Below are 27,432 nucleotides of genomic sequence, written 5' to 3'. Positions count from 1 at the left end.
TTTTAACAATAAATATTGCACTGTTACAAGCAATGAACACAGTCTATTAGAGTCTATAAGCTTGAAAAGTCTGGGTTTAATCTAGAACAGCCAAAATGTGTAATGGAATGAATGTAAATGCTACTAGAATCCAATAGGGGTGCTAGCAGAAAAATAACATTATTGTAGAGGCATTTTCCTTGTTTTTGTTTTAAGATTCATGGCTCAAACTGAAGGTTAGCTCTAATAGCCAATTCATCACAGGACAAAAGTGCAAACATAATTCAGGCTTAAAGGATGCTGCTACTGTTTGAAGCAATATGACAATATATATATAACCTTTTTTAGACATACATTTTTTAAATAAGTCTATTTGAGATTATTTACCTTGATCAGGTTTGCGGCAGGTGTAATCTTTTAATCATGCTAAGTGCTCTACATAAATGTCCATTAGTTTACTACATTAGCCTCAGAGCTCAGATAATCATCTGCATTTGTGGTGGTGGAAAAAACATTTTGGGCTATAGTATTCCTTTAAAGCTGGTTCATTGTAAATCACGTCACTGCTTTAAAGCTGGAGTGTCTGAGAGGACTCTGATATTTGTTCTGTCCTTGTGGAAGTCTCGGAGCAGGTATGGCCCCGAGCACAGAGCAGTGACCCTTTTCCTTGAGCGCTTTGTCATTTACTCAACATGGCGGCCCCGCTGTGGCTGTGTAAGTGTGTGAGCCAAAACGGCCCCTGAGGAGCCCCACACTCCTCCCCTTCACTCTGAGTTTCAGACAGAGTGGGGAGGATGGGACCTGCTGCCAGAACGGCAGAGTGCGAGAGATAAGTGACAGGGGGCTTCTGACTGTGTGTGTGTGTGTGTGTGTGTGTGTGTGTGTGTGTGTGTGTGTGTGTGAGGCCTTTGTGTGAGTGTGTGTACTGTTTTTGTGTGTATTTGTGTGTGGAGTGGTTGAGTTTGTGTGTCTATATGGGTTTAAATATTTGGAAGTGATAAGTGAGGGGGACCTACCTTTGTGTGTGTGTGTGTGTGTGTGTGTGTGTGTGTGTGTGTGTGTGTGTGTGTGTGTGTGTGTGTTTATTGTGCTGAAGTGTGTTTGTATGTGGATGTGTGAGAGAGCTAAGTGTGTGTGTGTGTGTGTGTGTGTGTGTGTGTGTGTGGGAGGTGGGTGTCTAATGGTGAACCATAACTATTAGAGCTAGGCCTTCAGTTCAGGCCATAAATGTCCAAACCCAGTCAAAATGAGGGAAAATCAATCTCTGTGATTGCTAATAGCAAATTCATTGGAAGTTTTTTGGGGATATTTGCTGCCTGTAAAAGACATTCCTTGTTTTATCTGAAGTTGTAACATATATATATATATATATATATATATATATATATATATATATATATATATATATATATATATATAAACATACATTTTACCTTGTATGTAGCAGTTTTACAGTGACCTGCCACTGTTGTCCTTTTCTATGTGACTGTAACACTTTCCCATTTCTAACATTTAACTATAAGGTGACATTTGTTTTCACTAAATTGGTCTCACACAGTAGAAATCAAGACAGGATTATGTTGATTCCACTGTCAGTTCCTACTTATGTCAGTGATTCAGTGATTTGTCTGACGCACTAGGCCTGAAGTCCTAGCCAATTGTAGAGATCAGTTGGCTGCATCTACCTGGATAACTTTCCTTTGGGCATTTCAAGAATTCCAGACAAAACTTTGAATAAACTAAGAGTATTTGTACAGTACTTGCAGAAGATTGTATTAAATTATTTTTTTAAAACCAAAATCATTGGCATTTTCTAAAGGCTGAAAAGGGGGTAGGGGTATGTTTCCATGGGCATCACAGTGTATGCTTGTGTGCATGTGTGTATGTGTGTCCTGTCAGAAAGTGTTAGTGTGTGTTAGCAGAGACACGGTAGATGAGGACACTGAGAGTCTGACTGACACCTCATTGCCCTGGGGATACCCAGAGAGAGAGAGAGAGAGAGAGAGAGAGAGAGAGAGAGAGAAATGGAGGAATGCAGTGATGGAAGTGATTAATTCTTCATCTGACACCTTGTATCTCAATTCAGACCACAGAACTCGCAAGTATGTCCACACATGCCCTCGATGCTTGTCTTTATATATTTATTTACAGTATATATAAATATATATATATATTCAAAAATTTACACACAATGTTTAGGGCAACACCAATTGGACATGCTACATTGCCCCTAGGTGTGTGTGTGTGTGTGTGTGTGTGTAGGGCAACAGGCATTTTCAAATGATGCAAAAAAAAAAAAACCCCTGAAAAAAGACAAAAATGGAGGTACAAGTTTTTCTTCCTACTGCAGTGACCACAGTGATGGGTCAGTTTTCCCTGCAGTCTAAATGCAACCATAGACTTTCATTACTTTTTAGCTTCAGAGCAAAACTAAAGAACATTTTAACTAAATGAGACACGGATCTGATTTCTTCAGAGCCGATTTCAGAGCTTAAGTCCCATGTCCAATGTTCCAATCCATTCTGAATCGTATTTGAAACCACAAGCAAATATGATCTGAATCCCATTATAAAAAGTTGGATTTTGTGCGGTTTTGCTGTTTAAACTGCAGAAAGTGATTCCTGCTCAGATCGAAAGCGCCAGTACATCAGATTTGAGCTGCTTGTCTAAATAAAGCCTATACGTGGCTAGTACAGTGGAAGTACTAGATTTGAGGCTCAGCTGCAATTCCTGTGCATTAGTTTTCAGGTACAAATGGACAGACCGTGGCCAGGTCTTCCGGAGGATTCCTCCAGTACTGTGTTGTGCTGCTGTAGACGTCTGTGATGCAGGGGGAAGCCATATTGCTGCTGTGCCAGTGAGTGGCAGGTTGCAGGTTGCTGCTGATTGCAGACATATTGTGTGTGTTATAGAATGCTAATGCTCAGCTGGCCTTCCTCACTGAACGGAGACAACGAGGTAAAAATAGCAACCGCCATCCCATCTGCTCCCCCCTCTCTCCCTCTCCGTGTCTCTCTCTCCTTCTCTCTCTCTCTCTGTCTCTCTCTCTTTCCCCTTCTCTTATCTTACTTCCTCTCCTTTCCTCACATCTCTCTCTCTAGCTCCACTCCATCACTTTATCTCACTCGTTTCTCTTGTCTCTCTCTCTCTCTCTCTCTCTCTCTTTCTCTCTATCTGCCCATCACTTTATCTCACTCATTTCTCTTCTCTTTCTCTCTCTCTCTCTCTCTCTCTCTCTCTCTCTCTCTCTCTCTCTCTCTCTTTCTCTCTATCTGCCCATCACTTTATCTCACTCATTTCTCTTCTCTTTCTCTCTCTCTCTCTCTGTCTCTCTGTCTCTCTCTCTCTCTCTCTCTCTCTCTCTCTTTCTCTCTATCTGCCCCTCACTTTATCTCACTCGTTTCTCTTTTCTCTCTCTCTCTCTCTCTCTCTCTCTCTCTCTTTGCCTCTCACTTTATCTCACATTCTATTATATTCTCTATTCCACCTCTCTCACTCTCCCCTTCTCTTTCTTCATCTCTCTCATTTTCTCTCCCTCTGTTTTACTCTCTCTCCTTCTCTCTTCTCTCTGTCTCTCATTCTTTCTTTCTTACTCTTTTCTCTCTTCTTTCTCCTGTTTTTCATCACTCTAGCTTTCATCATTTCTTTTCTCTTTCTCCTTCTCTCACTCACACACTCACTCTTTTTTGTCTCCTTTTTTCTACTTCTCAGTCTCTCACTCTGTTTCACTGTCTCTCTCTCTCTCTCCCTTTCTCTTTCTCACTCTCTTTTCTCTTCTTCTTGTTTTGTCACTCCTCAATCTTCCATTCTTTTTTGCTCTTTCTTGCTGTCTCTCTTTTTATCTGTCACTTCGTCCATCCTCTCTCTTTACCCTTTCATTTTACTTTTTACTTTCACATATAAACGTTCTCTCTCTTTTATTTGTCTCTCTTTCTCTTCCTTCCTTTTTTTCTCTTTCTCTTTACTTACTCCCTCTCTCTCTCTCTCTCTCTCTCTCTCTCTCTCTCTTTCTCTCTCTCTTTCCTACACACCGTAGCATGTATGTGTGTGAATTATACATGCATGCATACGTGTTTATTTTCCATGAATTTGTGTAGACTCATCAGAGATGGATATAGCGCTTCTCCGCATTTAATTACCACAGAAATAACAAAAGAAGGCTAAACGGCTGCCTGGCAAAATCTCTAATGAAGATTTGTTTGCAAGTTCACTAATATTGTTTGCAAAATTACACATTAATCCGTAATTATAGAGTTAATGAGGCCTGATCAGCTCTGTCAGAATTGCTAATGACTCTGTCTTTGTGATTCCAGTCTGTCCAAATCCGATAAGTCAAGTGTTCTTCGCCTGTTTAGTTTGCGTTATCAATTACTGAGCTATTAGTGCTAAAGCTCACATAAACTTTACATCATCATTTTGGTCACACTCTATAATTTTGCATTTGAACGTGGAAAAGAATGAAAGGGACCTTACACTTGGTTGTGTGGTTGTTTCCTGGGTGATTCGGCACAGAGATTGAACATTTAATTGCAAAAGCACCCATATCATGGATAAAAATATCTTTTCCTCACTCTTTCAAAATGAAAGAACTTTGTTATATTATGTAAACACTGTCAATATTAATTAAATTAATTCTCAACCTTTTACATTCATGTTTAGACACTAATTTGCACAAGCACCCTGTTCTGAATTCATTGTATGTGAAGTCACAAAACCCAATGCATGTACATACACTATAGATAGATAGATAGATAGATAGATAGATAGATAGATAGATAGATAGATAGATAGATAGATAGATAGATAGATAGATAGATAGATAGATAACTGCCAATTCAAGGCTATTAATAGGGAGCATTAGTGAGGTCGGGCACTGATGTTGGATAACTCCAACTCATTGATGGTGTGCCATTAGTCTAGAAAAAAACAGGTCCACCACTCGGTATACCCCTCTAGCATGATAACCTTAGGCTCATATGTGGCTGTTACAGAGTGTCCCATTCTACTGGTCAGTGCTTTTCTAGGGAGATTATACAAGCTGTGTGTAACATTGAACATGTCTGCCAGCAGTGGGTGCTCCTCACAGTAGCTAAATTAATTAGATACTTTCAGACACAGAGTCATAGGAGTAATTTTCAGAGGCTATGCACAAGTTTACAACCCCTCCAATGATTATAACTTATATCTCACCAATAATTCATTTTGATAATGATTATTTGGTTATAAAATATGACAAAATAATGTATTTGAGAAATTCTTCAACAAACACGTCACTATTACTAATATTGATATGATAAATACTGATGAAAATATTTTTGACCCCGGAGTGGGAAACAGGACTCTAGATTCACTGAAGTGTGTTGATCAAACACGTCAAATGGAGCTAAAGTCTTGCTACAAATAATGGTACCGTTTAATGTGTTTATCACAGACTTTAAACATGAATTTTATCATGTTTATACATTTCTGTATATTTCAAATCTAAAGAAACTTACTGAGACAGAATTGTTCACATAGTGGTGATAGGAACCAGATGTCTGAAGTGTTTCCTGCTTCTAAAACACCTCTTACAGAAAGTTATTATAGAAGGTGGTTACAACCATGTGGACTGAAGTCCAGTTACATTGTTTTATGATAGTTTTGAGATAACGTTTTGCTTTAAAACACATTTTTGAAATCCATTCATGATTAAGATGTACATAAAGGGTGTTCAGAGGTAAATTGTCCCCAAAGAAAAGGTCATTTTTCAGATTTACCACTATCATCATCATTACATATAAATACTCAGACGTTATGTGTAGGTGCACTGGTGGTTTTATAAAGTAAATAAAGTGTCTGGATTTGTGTTGTAGACATTCTGGTTCCCATCGCCACCACTGTACAAAAAATCAGTATAGAGCGCTCAGTAAAAATCGCTTTAAAGAAGTCAGTATGTTTCTGTACAATTTACCATTTAACATTAAACTATTCTGAATGACTTTGTTTGCATCTCAAATATTGAATTAGATTGCTAAGCCTTATTATTTTGTAAGTACAGGGGCTTCAGTGCAAGCTGGATGAGCTATTCTTAGGTTGTTCAGTGCCAGTGGGACCTGGACATTTAAGGAGTAAGTGTTTGGTCTGCAGTAGCTGCACCACAACAGAGTGTGTGGACAGAACACATCGATTTATCTGAGGCTGAGACTAATGAAAGTTAATATGACATTAACATTATGTTTGGTTGTGGTAACTAATGCTAATAGAAACATTTAAAAAGTGCTTTAAATTAGCTGACTTGATCATCTTTAATACTTTTTTTCCCTCAGTTGTCTCACTCAAGCTATCAGAAAAGGCTCTATTGACAAGCTAGGTTTTGTTTTGATGGCACACTAAGTATTTGGCTGACGGCTAAGTACTTAAGTTACCTAACACTATTATCATAACTACATAACATTGCTCCTATGGTTCACTTGCTAATATCAAACATGATACACTTTCAGGAATTAAACCATTAATGAAGAAGAGTGATGTTTAGCTGATGCTTGATGCTTAAAGATCAATTTGTGTTCTTATGGTAGGCATCAAAATAGAAAGGAGAGAGATGCAAGAGGCTGATGCTGACAGACATGGTGGGGGGGGGGTATAGATATTTTATAGACAAGGCAAGAAGTGAGGAAGCGGTGCTTAGAATCACATTGTAAGTCTTTTATTAATTGCGTTGTTTACTCTTGTTTTACTTCTATGTCACAGTGTTGACATATAGGGAGTCCCATTACATTTTAATAAAAGTGAGATTTAGATGAAGTAAAACTTCATGAGCTTTAATGTAGTTCTACAGAAAAGCAGTAAAACGTCTGTGAAATGAGATATTTTTAGTGATTTAAATATGTAAAAGTATTAAAGTTTTTCTCAATTGCTAAAACACATTTAACACAACTGGGATCGACTTAATCTTCATCCTCACTTTCTTAGCAAACATGTTAACATTTGTGCATTTTGCTTTTTTCCAAAAGAGAGAATAACAAACAGTGATGACAAACAGGAAGCCAGAGATTATTTGTCAGTAGAGGGCTGTGTAGTTGACAAGTCTGCTATTGTGTAAAGACTGTATATACAGTAGCAGACTTACCTACTGAGATGTTTCTTTAAAAAACATGCACAATGGATGGCACAGTGTGTCAACTTAGATTTGGGTTAGATTTAGCTCCACCTTCTGTAATGGATGAAGAATGATTGATGACATGATCAAAATTTCACTGGAAATTTCAGTTCCGAATAGAAAATGCCATATTTGGGGTCTTTAGCTCTACTGACAAATACTCAAGATTGTGTGTGGAAGTATGGAAAAAAGAAACAAGTAAGAAAATATCTAATGATATAAATAAATATATAAATGACTATGGTTGGATTTCTGACTTTATCCCTTGAGAAGAGTTAATACACTATATTGTACCCACCATTAAAACTGCCCCTCCAGTGTTTATTCCAAAGTTTCACCCTAGTGTATAGTTTATTTTCGACTATATTGCCTGTAACAGTTTAACCCTACCCTACCCTACCCTATATATGTTGAAGTGTTTCACCCAGATAGTTTTGAATGAGGCAGCCAGTCAAAACAGAGTTGACTTTCATATATAATATTCTAATAAAGAGGTTGCAAAATGATCATGTAAAAATTAATAATGACAGCCTTTGGTACATAGGAACATTATAAGTGGACCTCAGGGAAAATGAAATCAAGACAAATGTAGGATATGAGCCCTTTAAGCACTTAAATGGCCAGGGCCAGCTGTTTTATTACACACTTCTATAACCTAAGACTGGCTTAGTCGGTTTGCATTGAAATCCCTGCAGTTACTGGATAATAAGCCTTAGTATACAATAAGCCTGGGATTTAAAGGGGTTGTAGGAACAGAATGCTGATGTTTGCTACCAACGAATAAAAATTCAATAGCCACCATTTTACATTAGAAATATTATGTCATGTTAATTTAGTGGCTACTAGCTCCCATTTCATTTTTAGCTACATCAGCATGTTTGGTGGAACTATTCTTTTAATTCAGTCTATAAGCCTTTAACTATTGTATAACCCATAGCACTGAATTGAAGTGCATCTCTCCTGTGATTATATTAGAGCAATATATATCCAAACCTACAGGGCTTGAGACTGTTACCTTGTTTATAGATTGTTCACTTCCAGTCTGCCTTGCCCCCACCTTGCCTCCTTTAAGCTGCATTATAATTCATTAATGACAATCCTGCACTCACAGTTCACAGCAGATCAGACGAAGCATTTTCTTAAGGGATTCAGCATAATAAATAATCGCATATCTAAAGTGGGCTTTTAGCAAAAAAAAAAGCTTGATGTTTTTGTCTATGCTTGGAGCGCCGGGAGAGAGGGAGGCGTGAATCTATTACTGTTATTTTTGTTTCTTTTTTAGCATTTTCCGTGTTATTTATTTCATTCTGCCAGCAGGTACCACTCCAAGAGAAAAATTATAGATTATACAAATTGATCCCATGAGGCCATGCGTTGGCACATAATGGCCCATATAGATATAGTAATTAAGATTCGGCGGGGCAGCCCAGAGAGGGATGCGTCTACTTTTTTGCAGTGAAAGACGAATTTATTTTATCAAGGAACACAATTAGTCATGGAAATAACATTCTTTTTTTTTTTCATTGCCCTTTGTCTACTTCACTCTCGCTTCATTCTCTTTCCATTGCTCCCTCATATTCTCCTTGTCTTTGTTTGTGTCTTGTCGGCTGCAAGCTGAGTCGAATCAATTTTTGATTCACGCTCTCTCTTTATGATGTATTGAGCGCACTGGCTCTGTGATGGCTGCATTAAATTAACACACTTCTGTTCTGTACATTACATGGAACAAAAGTGGAATCTGTATGCAAACTTCACGTTGCCTATAAAGAACGCTGCCCTGCGTTTATGTACAACAGCAGCATGATTTGAACTGCACTATGAGTTCTGCAGTTGCTACATTGTTAATGGCCTAGACTGAAAAATAATTTTAAAACATCCTAGCAAAAAGCAGTTAGCACCAGCCAGCCAGGTATGTTAAAACCAGGAGCATACCTGTGTTCCCAGGGTCCTGAGTTCCCAAGGCTTTAGCTCTTCATAGATCTTTAATCAAAAAGATACATTAGAGGAATTTATGAATGGGTTTCCATGGCCATGATTAGGATCATGGAGGTGTCCAAGGTCATACAAGGAACACCAAGGAGCAAATCTTCAATAGGAACACACTTGCACTAGGCAAGGCTAGTCTCAGTGAGTCGAATAACTAGTTAACCTGTAACTCAAGTTAGCAAACTTTGTACTTCAGACCATTTTTTTGAGAAGTCAGGCTGCTATAAGTGTGACATATTGGCCTTCTTGTTATGTTGCTGCTAGCTGTGTAGCCCTTAATTTGTTATTGAGCAAGTAAGTAGAATAAATTAAGAAATTTGAGATGGTGGCCTGTAAGGGGAAATGCTGAGGGCAAGTTAGCGAGAGCATGTTTAAAATCGAACTGAAATGTTGAAATAGAGTAGATGTTGTCATTGAATATATGCTCAAAGATTTCATTGCGAGCACAACTTCGGTGATGTTTTCTCATGTTCAATTGGAGTATGTTTTAATAAGGGAATCTATTTGGAAGACGCATATATATGAACACGATTTTTTAATTATTACTTTTTTATTATTTAACATATTAAACCAGAATATGTACATTTGTAAATCCATAAGAATGTGTCTGAAAATAACAACACAGGGCCTTTTCAGTGAGAAAGTCAAGGGTCAGAGGCACAAAAAGAAGATCCCATTAAAAACTACACTACATTAACTAATTAGTAATAAGTTAATAAATGAATAACTTAACGTAATAACTTAATAATTAATTAAGCTAGTTTCTTTCTAGATATCTAGGAGGCTAACTCATATTAATCCAGGCAAAGATGATCGCCATCATTTCTAATTGCTTGTGGCTAAAACAGTTACTGCTTGCCAAAATTAAATGTACAGATTAAATTGCATATTAAACGTGCATGTCTCACACAATACATGGAATCAAACCGCACTACTCTTATTCTCAAGTGACGGTGTTCTTTTAAGGAAAGCTCACAACATTTTCACAAAAAACATAATTTTGCCAATGTCCAAAAAAAAAAAAAAAGTATGCCCACTATAGTAACTTTACAGGAGGCAAAAATGTCCTTTAGATAAAGTAATCTTGGATCATTTGGTGTTAAAAAAAATAAAAATTTGTACTCAAAACACAGCTTTATTTAGAATTGACCTGGCAGCCTGAGTACAACAGAGGAAAATCTCTCTTATTGTTGGAGGGAGGAAATACGCTTTTCAAACCTTAGCATGCTGCAGAATCCCACCAGGGGTTAAGAATCAGGCCTTAAACCTAGATGAAGGTAACACTCCCAAACACAATGCCTAACAAACTGGAGCACGGTTCACATAACCTGGAAGCATTAATGACACATACTTGAAAGTGCAGCCAAAAACCTTTACTTACTGTTTTAACAACAGCCCGTCTGAGCGCGAGCAAAGCAGGGACCAAAGCGTACCTTGACGCTATAGTATGTTGTCTCCCCACAAATAAAGTGGCAGTGAAGGTGCTCCACTTTCTCCATTGTTCCGTGGCTTATTCACGGTACAGTAAACACTTTCTAGCTTTGGCTTGGAGAGCTGGTGGTGAGTCACTAATTTCCTGTGTCTTGTTAATTACCCTTTGCCTATTAAAAGGTGAATTAGTATTGATTGCCATGGCCCTGCACTCTGCCTGTTTAAGCAGCGAGTGTTGTGTTATAATGCCTCATTGCATTTGCCGAAATGCTAGTAAAGTGGAAACAAGGCCTTGCTGGCTCAAATTAAGGACCCTCTGGCCCTATGTATAAACACACACACACACACACACACACACACACACACACACACACACACACACACACACACACTCCCCATAACTATCTGTTTCCATTGCCAATTTATAGTGTAAAACTGTCAAAATATTTGAAATATGCTATATTCTGTGGTCAATATTGTTATATATTGTGTTATACAACAGTTCTGGCCACATAAGCTCAATGATTGAGAAGCATTCTAACTGTGCTGTTATTTCGCCATAACAGCACATTTTTTTCACACTGTATCACTCTACTGAGATGCCGTTGACAGCTGTAGGAGATGCTCAAGCCATTTGGATGTTTTTACTTCTTACTTTGCCACAAACAGAAAATGGATACTTTTAACATCATATTTGACCGACAGCCGATTTGGTCAGTTTCTCACTGAGCAGATTTTCAGTTAACAGCTGTGACAGAAAAACAAATAAACAACCTGGAATTAGCCAAAAATGAAACAAATACCATTTGCCAAACAAAATGGGCTGTACGATGCTTTCCAGACTGGCTGCAACAAAACAACATTAATATTGATCTAGCAAAAATTGACTAAAACTGAGCTAAACTTGATATTGCAGCAGTTTTATGGGTCAGTCTAATTTGGTCAGAGCCTACATGCTTGGCAGGTGTGATAACACACTCCCTCATGCTTGTAGCAGAGAATACTTTTTGTGATTATTATATAAAATAAATTGCATTATTTATTAACCATACATGTATTTTATCACACTGTATGTTGTCACTGTTTTTACAGCTAATAAGCCACTCAAGATTTTGTGTTACAGTTATTTTGTCATGGTTAAGGGGGCTTTAGTTTGTTTCTTACAAAACTATACTGTAGTTCTTTGGGCAGTATGTGAAATTAAAAATTAAAAAACAAAAATCAGTCATAAGTAAACAAAACAAAGTACAAATATTGTGCTATCAGCATAGAAGTAGATTTGAAAAAAGCAAAGCATTTGAAATGCATGCTCTTTTATTAACATGCAGCAGGGGAAACCCACCACCAGCACTAAACCTTTGTTTGGTTGGGCAGTCATGGGCTGCAGGTTAAGGAACTAGCCCTGTGACCTGAAGGTTGCCGGTTCGATCTCCAGTGCCAACAGTCCATGACTGAGGTGTCCTTGAGCAAGACGCCTAACCCCCAATTGCTCCCTGGGTGCCGTGGATAGGGCTGCCCACTGCTCCCTAGTGTGTGTGCATTCACTAGTGTGTATGTGGTGCTTCACTTCACGGATGGGTTAAATGCGGAGGTGGAATTTCTGCAAGGATTTTAGGTATTTCACTCTCTAAGGCGTAGAATATCTTTAAAAAATTAAAGGAATCCAGAGAAATATTTTTGCCTGAAAATCAAGGCTGAAAACTACAACAGGATTTGAGATACTTTGAGAAGCTGTTGTCAATGAACACAGGCTCCACAAACACTAGTTAAGACCACACTGTGCACAACAGAAGTCATGTGTCAATAATGTCCAGAAACACATCCCTGCGCTCAAGCTCGTCTAAAATGGACTGATGCAAGTTGGAAACATATATTGTGGTCTTTCAGATTGTTTATGGAAGTAATGAACATTGTGTTTCCTGGGTCAAATAATAAAATGACTGTTCAGGTTGTTAGTAGTGTGAAGTTTAAAAGCCAGATTGTTGTGGTCTGGAGATAAATTAGGGCCCATGGCATGGGTAACTTGAACATCTATGAGAGCACCATTAACATTAAAAGATATGTACACATTCTGGAGTACCATATGCTGCCATCTAGACAACCTTTTTTCTGGGACATCCCAGTTTATTTTAACATGACATTAGCAAACCAAATTTTGCATGTGCTACAACAGCATGGCTGTGTATTCAGAGAGGGCAGGTGCTAGACTGGTCTGCTTGCAGTCCAGACCTGTCACTCATTGAAAATGTGTGGTGCATTATGAAGCACAAAATAATAAAGGCTCTGTTTTGTTGTTCCATTGAAGATTTGTATCACAGAAGAATGGCATAAAAATTCTTTCAAAACAGGATAAATTGGTGTCTTCCGTCCCAAACACTGAGTGTTAAGGTGATGAAACACAGTGGCAAACATGCTCCTGTCACAACTTTTTTGGAACTGAGGTTTGTAGTAAACTGTATAGTTCACTCCACATATCACAATGCTATGTGGGTGTTAGGGGTCTGTTTTGGTCACAGCTATGGTCTACATTCTATACAACTGACACAGACCTAAAATCGAGTACAGCCAGTTTCTATGACAGACATTTACATAAAACTGGACAAATCAGTTGATTTCTGTACTATTGCACCAGCCATTGTGTAGTTTGTTTACTGTGATTATTATTATTATTATTATTCATTTACATTTATTAAACATTAGTACATTTTTATCTTACTGCATTGTACTTCTGTATTAAAAAAGCAGTAAGCCACTCAAGACTATATGCTGCAGTTGTTTCACCACAGTAAAGCGGGCTTTATGATGTGTCTAATAACATGCCTTAACTGTGGTGCAATCACTGTAATGCTCAACCTCACATGGCCCATCCCTTCATTCTATAAATGTCTATTGCAAACGTAGACAATTCTTTTAAACCAGATAGGAAGTCTTTTTTTTTCTACCTGAGCTCATTAAGAAGAAGCGGAGCACAGGTGTATTCGATTAGTTTTACAACAAAATCCCACTGGACTGCAGCATTCCAGGAGGGTGACTGCCTACAGTGCCTTATAGAGTATCGTTATACTGGAAATGTTGTTACAACATAGCTTTTTTTTAATACACTCACATTAATGTGTAATTTGTTGATGAAAGCAGTAGGCTGTTATGAAATCTGAAATCAACTGACTGCTATTCTTGCCATCTTAAACAAACAAATCTGTCGGAAAACTAATTGTGCAACTGAATAATTGGATTTACACATCATTTGGTAGACTGTGACAATGACATTTTATCCAATCATTGCCATATAGATTTTGGTCCGGATCAATCACTACATGCAATCCACACAAACTTTACACATGGTGAGGCAATCAATATGCATATAGCCTTCACATTTGCACTGGATGGTAATGTACTGTATTACATGATGCCCTTTGACTATGTATTACCACTACTGCTGCTTTCATCAATGAATTGTTCTTGGTTTCCTAAGTATTTAGCTGTAAAATGAATGATGCACATTTAGAAATGTAGTTTGCCTTTTTAAGCATGGAGTGGATTTTTTCCTCTCAGTGTGTCTGGCACAGGCTTATTGAGGTCGATCAAAAATGCTAATGTGGCTAACAAAGAATGAAAGGCTTCAGTTAGCATTATGCAAATTACATCATGCTAATTGACCCTGCTAGCTTTCTTTCACTGTTAGCAGCGTAAGCATTTTTGGTTGAAAGATTCCTTTATGTGAGATAAAGGTTCTCTCCTCCAGAAGTTCCAGGCTAGCATTTACAGCTCTGACAGTGCTTCATACAAAAGAGGGGGAAGATTCTTTAAAGGAGCATGTCATGCAAAAATGCTCATGTGGCTAATAACAAAGGAAAGCTGAGAAAAACAACTGGCCCAAACTAGCTTTTATTAATGGTTAGCAGAGGTTTTGGTGATGCATTAGTACAGGTGCAAAGCAAGAGCAGTACTGAGTAGGTCACAATTCTGCAAGCATGTTTATGAAGACTCAGAACAGGAAAGCTTTTTTTCTGGGCAGAGAGCTTATCGGAGGAAGAAGTAATTCACTAGCTTATAAATCTCAGCATGGCTGTTTTAGTATGGGGAGGCCTACCCTCCAATAAAAAGCCAATCGCATTGTTGGTGAAGGCTTAATTGGAGAGAAATTCAGGCTTATTATACCCTTGGATTAATGCTAGTGTAGATTTGGGGCATTGTGACAATCCTGACTGATTTTTAGATGCCAAGCACCACATGGACCTGGCATGTAATTCAGTCAGTCCACTACTCAGGCACTCACTTTTGTTTAGCAGGCTAAATATTCTCCACAAGTGAGTGGCATTAGCACTCAAATATCATTTGGTACTAATAGCTTTTGGTGCATTAATGACACTGTGTCCTCATTGACTAATGTTACCAAAGCCCAGAGATATTAGCAGCAGGTCGATGTTGTCAGATCTTTGTTGTGGAGATTTGCATGTGTGCAACAGCCACAAATTATTTACACCATTTTTGTCAGATTTTACCTAATGAAATACTTTCTTGAAATGTTAACTTGTCTTTGAATTTTAATTTGAACTTCTTAGATATCTCCTCATTCAGGCAGATAGCATCCTGATCTTGTACTGGAAGCAACTGCCCACAGAAGTTACCAAAACAGCTGCTGAGTGGACAGACTTACCTGTAATGACTTGTGAGTAGGAGGTCCCTTATTTTAGATCAGAACTCTTGCTTAGTTAATGCAAGTCTCAGGACTAGATGCACTAAGGCTTCTGCACCAGTTTCAAACACAAATCAGAAACATTCTACCCACATTTTAAGAGAAAAGGCTAGCATACAAGCCATAATGTGCAGTTTATGCAAAAATGCATGCAATATGCTGCATCTAAAACACTCTTACCTAACACTTATGTATTTGATCCAGCCATGTAGGGACTTCTGAAGAAGCGGATTAGTGGAGCAGGTGTGGCTGATTTTGGTTGAAATTAGATTCTGTAAGAGGGTAGAACCAGGGTTGGTGACACTGATGTACAGCATACTTCATACACATACACTGGAAGGAGAGTTGAACAAAGCAAAGGTGGAGTTCAAGCAAAAAAATGAGTGTGGATTTTGGAAATTTGACTGGTTAAATATATTCCGACCAGATTAAGTTTAGACAACTAGCACTGGCCATTAGCTATAGATTTGTGTCAGTGTTCCAAATCATATTATTGGGAGACTTTCTTTAGCAGTGGTAGCAGAGATACAAGCAAGATAAATGCACAGGCCTCAATTTGACATTAATCAACCTGATAACACTATTTCAACACTCGAGGCCACATATACATACGTAAGAAGATGCAGCGCAAAACATAATTTGACACGGCGGCAATTTGTGCTTACGGTTTCCCAAATTCTGCTTTTAAGACAGACTAGATTAACACCCCTGTAGAAAGTTTCAATGAGAAACAACTTTATTTATCAACACCACTGTCACTTCATGACTGAGCGTGCATTTTCTCCATTCAGTAAACTGAACAATAATTTCAGATATATTGAAAACTCATCTGCCACATCAAAGCCCTTTGTCCCTTTCTCATCAAAGTTCTATAAAAAGAGCTCAGATATGACTGCCTTTAATTATGTACACACCACTGTGTGTCTTATTCATGAAACTGTACGAGGGGGAAACCAGCAGGGATTTGAGAGCAAATGATGAATCAGCTTCAGTGCATGAATCAAGCACTAGCCAAATAGCATTTACATATTATTTACATGACGCATGCCCTAACTCATGTATATCTTTCAACATGGAGCCATTGAAATGAGAGCATTCAGTGGCTTGTGAGCCAATGGTTGTGCTTGTAGGTGGAGTACGCTACTCCCCCACTACTATTTAGTGTTAAAATTCCAACAGTTGGACAGAATAAAATGTGAAATAAACAAAAGATCTTATATGTTGATGCCAGTGTGCATTTAAATTAAGTACACCTAATTTTGTACTGGATAACCGTGTGCAGAAATTATTAGTATTGTTGCTACTTTCTATTGGTATTCTTTTGATTGGTATAGTAGATGATATTGATAATAGTTTTTGTTTGTTAAACAAAAAACAAATTCAGTTTGTTAAACTATTACGCTCAAATTTACGTGCAGTCCTACGAAATGTGAGTTTGATCATACAGATACGTCAAAGATGACATTAATAAGTAGCGTTGTGGGCTGATATTGTGATCTGATTTGACTTATTTTGACTTAATTTGATTTATAAAGGTCAGTTTGTGCTGAATATTGTCATGTATGTACATCTGGGATTCATATTCCCCTCCATCACCAGGTCTGAGGAACTTCAGGTTCAATGTGTATTTCACTATTTTAAAGAACCACTCGATCGAGTATGCGGCTCATCCTAAAGCTGTAGTGAAAACAAAGCGAGTCAGAAAGACACCATGCATTTATCCCAGACGTTGGGATGAAAACAAGTGGCTGCAGTTCAGAAAAAGTGGGGATGAAAGTTGCCTCAGAAGCAGAGGCGAGTGAACAGGGAGATGAAGTGTTGCTTTTGAAAACTGAAGGTATAAAGAGATGTGAGGACATACTCCATATGCATGTCCCCTATATAGCAACTGAGGTGAAAGACTGTGTGTGAAGACTGTATGACTGTGTGTGTGTCTACGTATGCATATGTGTGCGTTCTTACCTCCTCACACATGTACAAAGATTACATCTCTCTTGACAGTCATTTTACCATCATCTCCGCATCATAAGAAAGTGAATTTACTCTTCAAAAAACAAGGAACATCCAATTATCCTCTCTCTGGCTTTGCTGATTGCTTTGCTCAGTGCAGTATGATTGCTGATTATGGGGCAAGCCCATCATTCGGGCCCTGTGTAGCATCCGTAAAAGAGTCTGAATTGATTTCTTTGAAGGAGTCAATGGAAGAGCCCTTTAGGGGAGTGGGCTAGCTAATTAAAATTCAAATGCGGGTCAAATCTCACGTAATGACTTTCCATTAGCACCTCATTCTTGTTTTGCCTTGATGAAGGTATGTGTGTATGCACGCACATGTGTGTGTGCTAGCAGCTTTGCCTGTTAGGCCAACACCTGTTTACTTGATTTGGTCTTCACTTTTCCACTGTAATGTTCAGTTCAGCTGGTTGTACTTTGACATTTTGATATAGTGTATGCACAGCCCATTGCATACTAACTAACATTGTTTATACAAAGGAGTACTAAATGTGTTCCTATTACACTTTCACTCATAACTTTTGGATTCTTGAAGCCAGATAAAGGTCCAGGAAAAGTGCTAGGCAATTACTTTGGCAAAAATTCCCCTTAGTCCATAAGCCAAGATGCATTTGCCATCCACAGTTTTTGCTTCTTTAGTTTTGCAATTAAGTACAAAGCCTCAAACTGTGTTCAGTTGTTGTGTAATTGTAAATATTGTTGGGATAGTGTAGTGGTTAACACCTCTGTCTTCTACACTGTAGACTGGGGTTCAATTCCCACCTGGGCAAAACACCCTACACTATATCAATAAGAGTCCTTGGGCAAGACTCCTAACACCACCTTGGCCTTACCTGTGTAAAATGATCAAATTGTAAGTCGCTCTGGATAAGAGCGTCAGCCAAATTCCGTAAATGTAAATAGACCTTCTTATGTAAATTCAGGCTTCAGTACTGTTGTTAATAGTTTCAGCTAGCATACATTTGTCCATTTTTATAGATAACAGTATGTCATACAGTGTCAGAAATCATGTGTATTAGATATAACCTAACATAGTTTAACCCCTTAAAATCCCAGGATTATTGCCTACTAAGGCTTATTATTCAGTAACTGCAGGGACCTCTATGCAAACTGGCTGAGCTATTCTTAGATTATAGTGTAAGTGTGCAATAAAACTTTGGGACCACTGGGGTGTCCTGGCATTTAAAGGTTTAAAGTAGGTGTGCAGTGATGCAGTTTGCACAGTTGGTGGGGAATAAGCTTCAATTACTTGTTTCCTATATTAGCCTCAAAGCTCCAGGTCAAAAATAGGATGCAAACTGCAGACACCAAAAACCTTGCCTCGACCATGTCCACTAAGCTCAATTAAACTTGCTTATGTAGCAACATAATATTGCCTATTAAAACGAACAAAAGTACAGAAAAATCTCACATTTAATATTGCTGTTGATACAGCTTTAGCTAGTGTACTTTTTTCTGTTTTTGTGAATGAGGTTTCTTTATAACTCAACAGTTTGGAGTAAGTATTTGATATCTTAGAAGTGCAGTTTGCATAACACTCACTGGTGAGCTATTAACTTCAGCTACTTGCTAGCGAACTTAGCCTTGTAGCTCCAGTTTATAAGTAAAGGAGCAAACTTCAGACACTGACATGACTTGCCTCAGACCATGTCCAGTTGTTAAGCAGTCTCGAAAAAACTTGCTGACATACTGTTGCCCATAAAAATGAACAAAACTTACACTTACAAGCTGCATATCTAAATGACCACAGACTTGTATTAAACTATGTACTCAAACTATGTCCAGTTGTTATCTTAAAGGACTTCCCTATGCCTTAGGCAAATTCAGGCCTCAGTATAGCTTTTAATACTGATTTTTACTTTATCTTTTACAGTATTAGAAGTCACACAAGCAAGTCTATTTGGTATTAACAGCTATACCAAATACAAGTGCAATACCAAAGCAAACTACAGGCACCAGATATAGTTAAGTGACCCTTATTAGTCCCACAACAGGGAAATTTCACCTGCACATTTAACCCATCCATGAAGTGAAACACCACATACACACTAGTGAACACGCTAGGGGGCAGTGAGCACACTTGCCCAGAGCAGTGCACAGCCCTATGCGCAGCACCCGGGGAACAGTGGGGAGCTTGCTCAAGGACACCTCAGTCATGTACTGGCAGCTCTGAGGATCGAACCAGCAACCTTCCGGTCACAGGGCTGGCTCCCTAACCTCCTGCCCACAACTGCCCATAGCTCAGCTAATTAATTACAGTCAAGTGAGGGGGATTTTTGCTAAACTATTCCTTTAAATGTCTAGTTTAGAAAACATACACTACACACTTAGAGGTTCTTCAAATGTACCTTAGTAAAGACATGGTTATTTATAGAACTTTGACAACTGAAAGAGCCTTTGGGATGTTTAAATGATGCACATAAATCTTTTCTATGATAGATGTAATTTCTTACCATAAAACTACTCTATATTTTTTTTAGCAATACTTCTTGAATATGAGGCATTATGGGCTTTAATTTTAGCATAAGTTCAGCTTTCTTAAGCATTAATGAATCACCACAGCTCAGTTCATAGTACAAAAAATTTACAGCTTCCTTCAATTGTGTGAAACCTATGGCATATTAGCACCATATTACAATCATTTTTACTATCTGTAACAAACCTGGTTTTAGAGTTTTATAGCAAAAGTCAGAAACCACCCTCATAGTGGGGGTTAGTGCATCTACCATAGAGTGTGGAGATATTTCCAGTCATGCTGTCCCCAGCTGTGTTTATGTGTCTTTTCTACGGGTGTTAACAAAGAGCACTTCTCATAGCAGAAATCATGGTGTATCCTATGTCTTCTTCTTCACTTAAACACTGCAATATTTATATACGTATTAAAAAGACAGAGGGACTCCTAACAAGGGTAAGACCTGGTAGACCACCAAAACTGTCCCAATCAGATAAACAGCACTTTGAGCTTTCATCTTTGAGAGAGAGGAGAAAATCAAGCTCCACTCTGACTTCAGATCAGAACCAAACCACAGGTGTTTCTGTCCATCCTTTCACTGCGAGAAGACAACTCAACACTATGAGTCTGAAAGGATGTGAAGCTGTCGAGAAGCTTTTACTGAGAAAAGGAAACAGACAAAAAAAGAAAAAAATGAAGCTGCTGATGTTTTCAGAACAATGGATTGACATTGAGTCCAGAGCAGCAGTTAAGGTGTTTGGGACTATTTGGATTGTGAGAAGCAGAAAATACAACCAACTCCTAAGACTGAACTTTGGAGGTGTGGAAAAATATTTCTGCAGATTTCTTTAAAAAACTGAAAGCAGGACTCCTGAAAAGCATGCAAGCTGTAATAAAGGCAAATAGTGAGCACACTAAATACTAAAAATGTTTCTCTAATAACAAACTTGGCAGCTGTATCTTGATCTTAGACTTGATGCTGGTGGTCTGAGTTCATGATGTCCTTCAGAACCTAACAGCTTTTCAAGTGAGTTAGACAGTATCAATATGAAGTCTAAATTTATCTCATAGCTTCACCCACACACAAACACACCCTCCTATCCTAGATCACAGTGCCTGATCAAACATCTCTGTCACACTCCAGTCCAGGGGCAGGCAAACTTTGAGTTCTATTGAACTGTGTCCTTTCCTCTGCTCTGCCATTCTTACTCAGCCTGTACTTTCACAAATAGAGGCTTGAGGAGCTTTCATTATTTATGAAGGTGCAGCCTGGCCTGCAGCAGCTCTGAGTGTGTTAAATATTTCTGTGTAAATGCAAGCTTCCTGGAGTTGGGGTGTGATGTAGTGTGTTTACCTGCTGCCTTCAATAAATTATTAGCCATCTTGACTGTGACAGGTTTTGGAGTAGTACTTCTTTATGTGTTTACTGAGTGAAAGCAAAGAGAACAGTGCAACATGGAGGCCTAGTCAAATAGTGTTCCCACACATTTCATACCATGGTGTTCCAGAGGCACGTGCAGCAAGCATGTAGTGTGGAGGAGACCATGCATTTAATACTTAGATGTTCAAATCTTCACTGTTGTTTACACTGTTAAACTTTAATCGAATAGTTACATAATAACACTCTCAGTTATGTAATGAATTATATTTACATTCTAAGTCGATACGTTCTTCTGCCTTTTTCCATTAGTTTCCATATCAAGAAATGGCAAAACGTATTAAAAATATAAAGGAGGTTTTTCTTTCCGCAATACAACACTGAACTCACATTAGCTTCTCATTAAAGTTTGATCATAATAAAATATCTCCTCTTCAAAACACAAATGAGGTACTGACTGAATGTTTAAATCTTCACTTTCAGCAGAATGTCTCCATTTGTTTATATAAAGTATAACTAACAAACAATAATATTAAATACACTATGCTTTTCTATATTAGCATTTCAATAATAATGACCACTAAGGGTTAAACTAAAGCCCCTAAGACTATACTCTTATATACTCGGCATATGAACCGCCGTGGACCTAGCTTGTAACTGTCTCATACTTGCTCAGTCACATTTAGCAGGCTGAAGATTCTCCATTTGCGCTTTGCATAAATGCAGTTTAGAAGCAGGATAACTGAAAAAGGCATGTTTCCTCTATTTAATGGAAGGTATTTGTAGAAGGTCAGTATCTGCAGATCTAATATCACATGTTGGAACATAAACAGACAGACATTTTGTGATGTAAGTGGGTGCTCAACAATTTAGAGCTGTAACCCCTAAAAATCCCAGGCTGATTACATACCAAGGGTTATTATTCAGTAACTGCAGGGACGTCTATGCAAACTGGCTGAGCTTTTCTTGGATTTTAGAAGGAAACTTTGGGCGCTGGCCATGTAAGGCATTAAAAATGGTAACTCCTTAAAAGATACAGGCAGCCAGTGCAGTTCTTTGAAAAGGGGACTGATCTCTCTTTTTTGTTTTTGTTAGGATCTGTGCTGCTACATTTTGTCCATGTTGTAATCAAGCCTGCTTGTAACAAATGCTTAAACAAATTTATCTGAGATAGAAAAGGCCGAACATTTCTCAATGATAAAAATCACTGTCTTTATATGTGGGATAAAACAGAGCTCAGAATCTAAGATTACATCCAAGTTTTCTACTTCATGTTTAGTATGCAAACCAAAAGAACTAAACTTCTTTTAAAACAACTTTTTCTGAATTTTAGTACAAGGATCCATATTTCAGGGTTTTTAAATCTATAAATTTTTCCATTTAATTGTAGTTAATTGTTAATTTTGTGACATCCACTGAGAAGTCTGTACAGAGTTTTGATTTTCACAAGGAATATAAAATCTATAATTGCATGTCATCAGCACAGATATGGAAATTTATATCATATTTCCTAACAACATCACCGAGAGGTAACATGCAAAGAGAAAAGCAAATTCAACCTTTTTTTGATGAACAATTTCTCAGTGAAACCAAGAACTGTCTGTCCATTATACAAGCTTTAAACCCTTCTAAAACTGCGCCTGAGAGGCAAACACAGTTTTGTGGAAGAGAATCTTGTGATCAGTGGTATCAAAAGCTGCACATGAGCAGCTAAACTTCAGCCTGCAGTACCACAAATGGCTTGAAGGGTGAAACTAGAGAAATGCAGTTAAAACTTGTGTTGACCTAATTACAAGGCACATATGAAAACCATTGCAGTTTGCCTTTAAATTACCCAGGAGCGTGGCCTACACTGGTTTTACCAAAAGGCTTTATGCATTTATGTTTTTAGGATCATGTGAATGCCTTGTCTGATCCAAGCACCTGCGTAAACGGATGGCTGATTAATTGTCTTGAGTTCTCACAGCTCATAATGAAACACTCAACACTAGAATGACTAAAGCTACGAAGATTTTCGTAAGGGAAAGCAGCCCCCCTGTAGCCCACACCCCTGCTGTGAAGCGATTAACACCTATTGTCTTGGTAATGAGAAGGAATGCGTTGGAAGTGCATTCGCCCGGAGAAGCTGAGCGTCTATTCACTTCAGCGGGACTGCATGGAGCGGGTTTTTTCATCGCTTCGAAACTCGCCGCTCATTGGATAAACGCCACGATTTTGTCGGACGCTGAGCGTCTCTGGGGGTGAATTGAGCTGTGGGTGGGCGGGTCTGGACGCAGAGCTTCTGCAAGATGAGTGGAGGATCAGTCGAATGGCTGAATCCCGTTTTGATTGACAGCTATTTTGACCTATTAACATCGAAAGACAAACTGTAACACAAAACCCTTGGTGTTTGCTTGGTGAAATGACTTTGTTCATTGTGTAAATAAAACACACTCATAGTATTTCCTTGTTTTAGTTGAACATAATTTCAACATTTCCTTGTTCGAGTTTAATTTCCTTTCGTTAGTTGTTGGCTAGGTCGGAGTGAACTAGCCAGCTAGCAAGGTTCACACGATGGCAGACACTGCTGATACTATCGACCTGATTTTGGCAAATTTAGTAGTACTGTATAACTGTACCCAAAAACAGTATTTATAATTTAATTTACTGTAGAAAATCAAATATACTGATGATAGTGATATGGAGATATTACACTAATAACAACAATCAACAATCAGTATATTATATATTAATATATTTACAGGCTACAGTGACTAGTAGGCTTTCTGGATGTACCACAGAGCTGCTGCCTCAGTGCTTCTCTGTGAATTAACATAATAAAGGCTGCCTTATGGTCCTGCTAATTACTGGCAAGAAGGAGGGGTCCTGAAATCTCAGTCATGCTAGTGTCAAACATTGGCTAGTGAAGCTTATTTGCATATAGCAGATAATTGCAAAGTCGGTATTGTAGTATATTTAGTAGTATCCAGGTCTGTCAATGTGTTTATATGTAGCAGTATGATATTGTCCATATTATACTGTGTGTGTTTATCTGTGTGAAGAGATTGAGAAAGAGCAAGCAAAGGAGAAAAGGACAGTTTGACTAGAGTTGACCTCCACATTCAGTGAAAAGATACAGATTCTCTGTGTATGTGTGTGTGTATGAAGAGACAGATACAGACCCCCCTGTGTGTGTGTGTGTGTGTGTGTGTGTGTGTGTGTGTGTGTGTGTGTGTGTGTGTGTGTGTGTGTGTGAAAAGAAACTCGGCTTGTCGTATTTCATTGTGTTTCACTTTCTCGCAGCTCCGTTCAATCACATTTCTCCAAATCAATTCCATCGATGCTTCAGGGGAGCACAGACAGCGGGGGCAGATGTGTGTGCAGCTGCTCTAGCAGCTTTATCATCTCTCTTCTCGTCTTTCTTTTCGTTATCCACCTCCCCCTTTCTTTCATTTATCATCCCCATTCTTAATTCTTTCTTTTTCTCACTTTTTCCCTAAGCTCCCCACATTGCCCTATCTTCCCTTCCCTTCTCTCTCTCTCTCTCTCTCCCTCTCACTCTTTTTAGGTTTCTATCTCTCTCTTTCCCCTTTCTGCCCAGCCCTGATATTTTCCTGGCTGTTTTAACAGTAAGAGATTGATTACTATGACAGAGGTAGTGATTACCATTGCAGGCGGCCTCCGCAGCCTCCGGAGTGAATATTTACCTGAGAGAAATCCAATCAGGCCCTGCTAATGCCATTCAGCCGCCAGTTTAATCTGCTGCAGGATTCAATTAGAGATGTGCTCCTCCTCGGCCTGTGGGCGGGAAGCTAGAGGCAAAGGCCTTTTTTCTGGAACTCCTATGCTGGAGCTGATGTACTGGATGCCGTTTCCTGAAGTCAGGCTTTCAGGCCTATTAACAATCTGAAAGATGTAAAACAGTAGTTGTCTAGCTTTGTATACAAACACATGCAAATGAACACAGAGAAAAATGTTCTGTACATGTTTTAATCAGAGCCAGTTAGATTTTCTACACTGCATGGGTGTGTTTAAAGTCAGGCTGACCAATCAAAGCTGGTTGCAGTCCAAATAAATGTGCATCTTGATGGCCGAACAGCTCATCTTGCTTGAGGCAGAGCACAAACACTTATGTGGCAACATGTTGACTATATTAATGCAGAAATTTGAAAAATATATATAGTGTACAAATAACTGAAAGGCTGGGAAACGATAATGAGAACCTCATATTAAATAAGTGTTATCAGGCAATTAGTCATCAATATGGCAAGCCTAGGAAGTTCATCATTAATAGCACTGAAAATAACATGAAAGCATGGGGGTTCATATTTTTAATCAAAACTGAAAATTAAAAATATGTCTTCTATTTGGCATTCTTGAAGCATATTGTAAAGAAATAGGAACTCAAAGTGTGCTTAAAAGTAGAAAGTGCTCTATAATTTCTTGTTTTTGTTACACTTTGAGGGCTGCCAGGTTGAGCAGCTCTTCAGCTCATAATTCCCAATTAGAAACTCAAAGCTCTGGGTAAGCATTCATTAGTCAGTGTATCTATGTCTGGGTGACACTGAATCAGTTTAGCCTTTTCTGCTATTTTCATTTTATGCATTTCCGTGCATGTCATTCTCTCTATAATATCTCCATAAAATCTGATTATGAAAGGCCATTTGAGTCTAAATGCTGTACTGACCTCTGCCCTGCAGGCCCATCTCTGGTAGGAATGGTGAGGAGGGACTGGTCATCTCAGAACAGTATTGCACTCTCCTGGCAGGAGGCCGATCAACCCCATGCTGCCATCCTTGACTACGAGATCAAGTATTATGAGAAGGTATACACTACAGTATCATAGTACAGATGGTCACCATGGCACAAAGGGGTCATGGTAGCACAAAATGGGTTCTGGTACCATGGAGTGAAAATATCACTGTATCACCATTGTACAAAAGGTTCCTGTAGTTGACCACCACAATGCAAAAGTATCATTTACATGTAGTCGCCGTAGTCCAACAAGGTCACAAAAGGGCAATTGAAGTCCAATACAGTAACCATAAAAAATGGTAATCACATTACAAAAGAGATAACATAGTAGAAAACTTTGATCTTCATATCAAAGTGTCATCATAGCGCAAAAAAGTTATTGTATACCAAAGAAACACTGTAGTACAAAAAAGAGTTGCTGTAGTTTTAAAGAACCACTTCAATATTAAGGGTATTTATTTATTTATTATTTATTTACATAAACTTACAACCCCATTTCCAAAAAATTGCCATGCTGTGCAGAATGTAAATCAAAACAGGAGGCAGTGATGTGCAAGTCCTGTGAACCATATTTTAAAATGAAAATACTACAAAAACAACAAATAAAATGTTGAAACTGAGAGATTTTATTGTTTTTTGAAAAATATTTGCCCATTTTGAATTTGATGCCAACGACATGTTCCAAAACGTTGGGACAGGGGCCTGTTTAATGCTGTGTTTCGTCACCTCTTCTTTAACAGCACTCTGTAAGCATTTGAGAACTGAGAAGACGCTGCTGTAGTTCTGAAAGTGAAATGTTTTCTGTCAGTTTAGCACCTAGACTCTTTTATTACGGAGCAAAGCTGCTGTAATACCTGCAGAATGTGGTTTGACATTGTCTTGCTGAAATAATCAAGGCATGCCCTGAAAAAGACATCATCTGGACAGCAGCCTATGTTGTCAAAACATGTTTATATCATGCAGCATTCATGATACCTTCACAGATGTGCACGTCACACATGCCATGTGTTCTAATGCCCCCCTAAACCATCATGAAAACTGGCTTTTGAACTGTGCACTGATAACAAGCTGAGTGGTCTTTAGTTCACAGTGTCCATGATTTCCAAAAAGAATTTCAAATGTTGATTCGACGGACCCCAGGACACTTTTCCACTTCCTCTCAGTCCATTTTATATGAGCTCAGGCCCAGAGAAGGTGGCAGCATTTCTGGATCCTGTTTATATTTGGTTTCTTCTTTGTGTTTTAGAGTTTTAACTTGCGTTTGCAAAATACGACAACGGAGACCCCGGACTGTTGAGCAACTGAGGTTGGACATCAAGCAAGAATGGGAAAGAATTCCACCTACAAAGCTTCAACAATTAGTGTCCTAAGTTCCCAAACGCTTATTGAGTGCTGTTAAAAGGAAAGGTGATGTAACACAGTGGTAAACACGCCCCTGTCCCAACTTCTTTGGAATGTGTTGCAGGCATCAAATTCAAAATGGGTGAATATTTGCAAAATTCAATAAAGTTTATCCATTTGAACATTAAAGATCTTGCCTTTGTAGTGTATTCAGTTGAATATAGGTTGAAAAGGATTTGTAAATAATCGTATTCTGTTTTTATTTACGTTTAACACAACTTTTTTGG

General features: G+C 38.4%; 1 protein-coding gene across 2 annotated transcripts in view; it reads left to right on the top strand.

Moving 5' to 3' along the window:
• The window catches only part of epha6 (eph receptor A6), a 193,044-nt gene that overhangs the window by 141,478 nt on the left and 24,134 nt on the right, over positions 1–27,432 (top strand). For both annotated transcript variants that reach the window (XM_017715131.2, XM_017715130.2), the window contains one exon: positions 25,750–25,874. In XM_017715131.2, coding sequence (XP_017570620.1) covers positions 25,750–25,874 — 125 coding nt within the window. The remainder of the gene's footprint in view (positions 1–25,749; positions 25,875–27,432) is intronic.

The sequence above is a fragment of the Pygocentrus nattereri genome, chromosome 12 (genome assembly GCF_015220715.1).
Source record: "Pygocentrus nattereri isolate fPygNat1 chromosome 12, fPygNat1.pri, whole genome shotgun sequence".
NCBI lineage: Eukaryota > Metazoa > Chordata > Actinopteri > Characiformes > Serrasalmidae > Pygocentrus > Pygocentrus nattereri.
The sequence above is the reverse complement of the archived record's forward strand: the minus strand, read 5'-3'. Positions and strand labels throughout refer to the sequence as shown.